We start from the raw sequence: 5645 nt of genomic DNA, 5'->3' as shown, positions 1-5645 counted from the left end.
ATTGGGGGGCATGGCGTGGAATACGGTTAGCTCAGATATCACCATTGTAATGTATGTGGGTGTCGTGGTGTCTGCCAACCCCTTTCCTGGTACCCAGCAAGTGTTTTTATAAAGTGGGTGGGGCTAGGTGGAGATTTTGCCCAGCAAGGCTTCTCATTGAACGTAAGAACATAAGAGACGCCAATGTTGGATCAGGCCAAAGGCCCATCCAGTCCAACACTCGGTGTCACACAGTGGCCAGAAATACCAGATGCCATCAGGAGGTCCAGCAGTGGGGCCAACACAGCCACCAGCAACCTGAAAACCCTTTTGACTGGAGAGAAAGACAGCGCTGAATAGGGAAGTATGCTTTGCCAAGTCTGTCCAGAAAGCCAGCTGCATAGGCCAGTACTTAGAAGCATGTGGAATCCATAAACGGCCATTCTGCCTATATTACCTTATTTATTTATTTATATTATTTCTAGCCCGCCCTCCCCTGCACAGCAACGCCCAGGGCATGTTACAATAATGCATATAAAACAATAAGATTAATTAAATATTGTAATGTATTGAAATGATTACATGAATCACCTCATAGGACTCCCGTGTTAAGCTTCGAGCCAGACCAGGGCTCCTCTGAGCGAACTTCCTATTGGTCGCTTCGTAACAGCGACCAATCAGAACGATACCATTCCCTAGGAGGGAAAGACTCCCATTGGTCTTTATTCTAGCAATCTCATTGGTTGTTATTTGTAAATAGGCGTGGCTACATTAGCCCGGTTATGTTTAAAAGGAGCATAAGCTCCCACTGTTTTCTGTTCTGGTTTCTTACTGAGTTAGTGCTTGCTCGTTACTTCCAATAAAGCTGAATCACTTGCTGAATCACTGTACGAGTCCTTTGTTAGCGCGATCTAACAATTGGCGACGAGGATGGGATGTTAGAGCAGGTAGGCAGCCCTGCGGACATCCACACTTCGGACTCGGAAGAAAGCGGGCAGAGCACAGCAGCCGATCCGGCGGAGGCGCCACCAGCTCCGGTGCCCAAGTCTCCCCCGATGGCTGGAAGCCAGAAGTTCGAGTGCTTCGAACCCTCCTCAGAAGACTGGGACTCCTACCTGTCCAGGTTCGAGTTCCATCTGGAGACCCACGACATCACCGATGAGGCGAAGAAACGAGCATGCCTCCTGAGTTCCTGCGGGAAGGGGACCTTCGACATAGCCAGGTCGTTGGTGGCCCCAACTGATATAAAGACTGTCACCTACGCTGACATCACGGAGAAGCTTAAGGCTCACTATTCTCCACAACCGTCGGAGATCGCCTGCCGGCACGCTTTTTACAAGCGGAACCAGGCCGGAGGCGAGACCATCGCAGATTTCGTGGCGGCCCTTCGCAAAGCCGCACGGCCATGTAATTTCCACAACGTGGAGGAAGCCCTCAGAGACCGTCTCGTCTGCGGTCTCAAAGATGAAAGGCTGCAACAGAGGCTGTTCGCCCGCACCACCCTGACCTGGGCAGTGGCCTACGAAGAGGCCGTGGCCGCGGAAGCAGCGGAGAAGTCCACGAAGGAGGTCCGCCAGCGGGTGGCAGAGCCCAGTATACACGCTCAACGAGACAGCGAGGGCGAAGACGCGGATGATGACGTCAACGCGGTTCGAGGCAAGCGGACCCCAGCGAAGACTACCAACGTCAAGCCTTGCTCCGGTTGTGGCGGGAAGCACCAGCGCGGCTCCTGTTGGGCTCGTGATGTCGACTGCAGAGCGTGTGGGCGGCGTGGTCATCTGGCCAGAGTCTGCAGATCAGCGAAGAAGGATCCCTCAACTAACAACCGGTCAGCGCAGAGGGGCACTCCAGTCAGCACCCAAGGCAAGACCCGTTCCTCAGCATCGGAAGCAAGCTGCCAGTTGACGGCGACCTTGTCGAGCGCATCGGCCGTAAATCGCACCAGCAGCCAGGGCAAGATCACCGTGACTCCACTCCTCGACGGCCGACCCTGTACAATGGAGGTGGACTCAGGATCGTCCGTGACGGTGATTTCTGCCGCGTCCTGGCGCCAGTTGTTCCCGAACCGAAGCCGGCGGCGGCTCCAGCCTGCGGGAACCAGAGTGTCCGACTTCCAGGGCAACCGAATTCCCTTGGCCGGACGGGACTCTGTTACTGTTGAGTATAAGGGGAAATGTGTTAAACTGTCATTCCTGATTGCAGAGGGAGACCGGGTTAACCTGCTAGGGTTAGATTGGTTTGAGCCATTGGGCATCGGTATTTCTGGGATTAACAGGATGTCTGAAAATAAATGGGGCATGCTGTACGACCTGTTCCCTGATGTATTTGCCGAAGGGTTGGGAAGGTACAAGGGCCCCCCGGTTGCGTTTGACTTAGATCCGTCAGTCAAACCTATTAGGTTGAAGTATCGGAAAGTACCTGTGTCTCTCAAACATAAGGTGGAAAAAGAGATTGACAAACTAGTTGAGCAAGGGGTTTTAGAGCCAGTACCATACAGCAAATGGGAGACCCCGATCGTAACCCCTGTCAAATCAGATGGGTCCATACGACTATGCGCCGATTACAAATGTACGATTAACAAGGCGCTGCAGCAACATTCGTACCCGGTCCCGGTAATAAGCCACATTTTGGCTTCCCTGGGGGGTGGCAAGATTTTCGCCAAATTTGACCTGGCCCAGGCATACCAGCAGTTGCCTGTCACCCCGGAGGCTGCCGAGGCCCAAACAATTGTAACCCACCAAGGGGCTTTTAAAGTGAACAGGCTGCAATTCGGGGTCAACGTAGCACCTGGGATTTTTCAGGGCCTCATGGAACGTCTACTAAGGGGGGTACCTGGCACAGTGCCCTATTTTGACGACGTGCTGATTGCGGGCGGGTCTGAACAGGAACTACTGGACCGGGTTAAAGAGGTCCTCAGGCGTTTTCAAAATGCCGGCCTCAGAGTTAAGCGCTCAAAATGCACGCTCGGGGTGGAAAGTGTGGACTTCCTGGGGTTTCGCATTGACGCAGAGGGAGTCCACCCCACGGATGAGAAGGTATCTGCAATCCAAAACGCCCCCAGGCCGGTGAGTAAGAAGGAGCTCCAATCCTTTTTAGGACTCCTGAATTTTTATCATGCGTTTTTACCGCATAAGGCATCAGTGGCGGCCCCTTTGCACGCGCTTTTGCACAAGGAGGCAAAATGGAAGTGGGGGCAGGCCGAGGAAAAGGCTTTTGTGGGAGTCAAGGAGCTGCTGACATCTAATGCCGTACTCACGCATTATGATGAACACAAGCTCCTGGTGTTAGCTGCTGACGCTTCACCGTTTGGAGTAGGCGCAGTTTTAAGCCATCTGATGCCTGATGGGAGCGAAGCGCCTATCGCTTTTTATTCTAGATCACTATCTGCGGCAGAGCGGAACTATGCCCAGATAGACAAGGAGGGTCTGGCGTTGGTAGCGGCTGTCAAAAAGTTCCATGATTTTATTTTTGGCAGACGATTTTTGCTGGTCACTGACCACAAGCCGCTACTGGGGATTTTTGCGCCCGATAAGCAATTGCCAAACATCATGTCCCCACGCATGCTTAGATGGGCGATATTTTTGCAGGCTTATGATTTTGACTTAGAGCACCGGCCTGGGAAAGCGATTGGGCATGCGGATGCCCTCAGCCGGTGCCCGGTGCCGGACATTGGCGCAGACCCTGCCCCCGCCTGTGAGGTCTTGGCAATTGAGGAGCTTCCTCGACCCCCGGTATCATCCAGGGACATTGCAGCACACACGGCCAAGGATAGCGTGCTGTCCCGAGTATTAAACTGGGTTTGGAGGGGGTGGCCGGTTGGAAGCGTTGAACCGGAGTTCGGCCCTTACAAAAGCCGTCAAAATGAACTATCCATTTCTAAGGGCTGTGTATTATGGGGGAACAGGGTGGTGGTTCCTGACAAACTCAGGACGAGAGTGTTAGAGTCGCTGCACGAGGGTCACCCCGGTATGGTACACACCAAAGCGTTGGCCAGAGGGTATGTCTGGTGGCCGGGGCTGGACAAAGAGATCGAAGAATGGGTACGAGGGTGTCCCAAATGCCAGCAAGTCAGACCCGATCCCCCACAAGCTACACCCCAAGGCTGGGAGTCATCTGGTAAACCCTGGGCCAGATTGCATATAGATTTTGCTGGCCCTCTCCAAGGGCAAATGTTCCTAATTGTGGTGGACGCTATGTCCAAATGGCTGGAGGTCGTGCATATGAAATCGACCACATCACTTGCTGTGATCCATGCGCTCCGCCGACTTTTTGCCACCCACGGGTTGCCTGACGTCATCGTCAGTGACAACGGGCCTCAATTTGTGTCTGAGGAATTTAGGCTCTTCCTCACGAGTAATGGCATACGCCAAATGACTTCGGCCCCTTTCCATCCGGCATCTAATGGCCAAGCCGAACGGATGGTCAGGACGGCCAAAGAGGCCCTGGGTAAAATGGACGAAGGGGACTGGAGCCAGAGGCTGGGCTCCTTTCTTTTGCTGCAGCACACCACCCCCTGTAGTGCTACAGGCCGTAGTCCGGCCGAATTGTTAATGGGGCGGAGACTCACGACCCGTTTGAACCGAATGCACCCAGACCTCACTGAAGAGCAATCCGAGCGTACCACGGCGCAACCGAAGGTGCGCATGTTTGAAAAAGGGGACAAGGTTTTCGCACGAAATTATGCAAACGGGCACTTATGGCTTCCTGGGGTTATATCCGACTCTGTGGGTACTCGAATGTATGTGGTGCAGTTAGCTGACGGTCGAATATGGCGGCGCCACATAGATCAGTTAAGGAGACGTTGGGCTAGGGACAGCGCTGACTCTCCGACGGCTGAATCCCCTGATGTCGAGTGGACACCCCCAGAGCAGGCGGTGAGTACCGAAAGGCCCGGTACTGTCCCCGAGTCAGGGCAGAACCCTGTGTGCGGGGCTGAAATCCCAGTCGAGTCTGTGCCTGATCCAGGCTGTAGTGAACCCCACTCTGACCCACAACCTTGTCTGCCCGTGGTGCCTGCACCGCTCCGCAGGTCCCAGCGTTCGCGGCAAATGCCGACTTATCTGAAGGACTATGAGTGTAAATACTGTTGGAATAACTGATGTACAAAGGTTGATTGCATGTTTGTAAATAATAAAACAATTGGGATGATGGCTTAACTTAGGGGGGAGGAATTGTAATGTATTGAAATGATTACATGAATCACCTCATAGGACTCCCATGTTAAGCTTCGAGCCAGACCAGGGCTCCTCTGAGCGAACTTCCTATTGGTCGCTTCGTAACAGCGACCAATCAGAACGATACCATTCCCTAGGAGGGAAAGACTCCCATTGGTCCTTATTCTAGCAATCTCATTGGTTGTTATTTGTAAATAGGCGTGGCTACATTAGCCCGGTTATGTTTAAAAGGAGCATAAGCTCCCACTGTTTTCTGTTCTGGTTTCTTACTGGGTTAGTGCTTGCTCGTTACTTCCAATAAAGCTGAATCACTTGCTGAATCACTGTACGAGTCCTTTGTTAGCGCGATCTAACAGGTCCGCCCCCTTGTGCTTATCTAATTCCCTTTTGAAGCCGTCCATGCTTGTAGCCGCCACCACTTCCTGTGGCAGTAAATTCCAAGTGTTAATCACTCTTTGGGTGAAGAAGTACTTCCTTTTATCTGTTCTAACC

At 52.9% G+C, this 5645-nt stretch overlaps 1 protein-coding gene across 1 annotated transcript; it reads left to right on the top strand.

Moving 5' to 3' along the window:
• Nucleotides 1-2408: 2408 nt before the first annotated feature.
• LOC107114472 (uncharacterized protein K02A2.6-like) lies at nucleotides 2409-4580 on the top strand (the record flags this gene model as incomplete). Its single annotated transcript, XM_015415973.1, has 2 exons — nucleotides 2409-3593; nucleotides 3744-4580. Coding segments are annotated over 2 exons (2022 nt in total), but the record flags the coding sequence as incomplete, so codon positions are not given.
• Between the last annotated feature and the right edge of the window lie 1065 nt (nucleotides 4581-5645).

This window comes from Gekko japonicus, unplaced genomic scaffold, assembly GCF_001447785.1.
Source record: "Gekko japonicus isolate JY-2015 unplaced genomic scaffold, Gekko_japonicus_V1.1 scaffold2359, whole genome shotgun sequence".
In the NCBI taxonomy this organism is placed as follows: domain Eukaryota; kingdom Metazoa; phylum Chordata; class Lepidosauria; order Squamata; family Gekkonidae; genus Gekko; species Gekko japonicus.
This window is presented reverse-complemented; position numbering and strand designations above follow the sequence as displayed.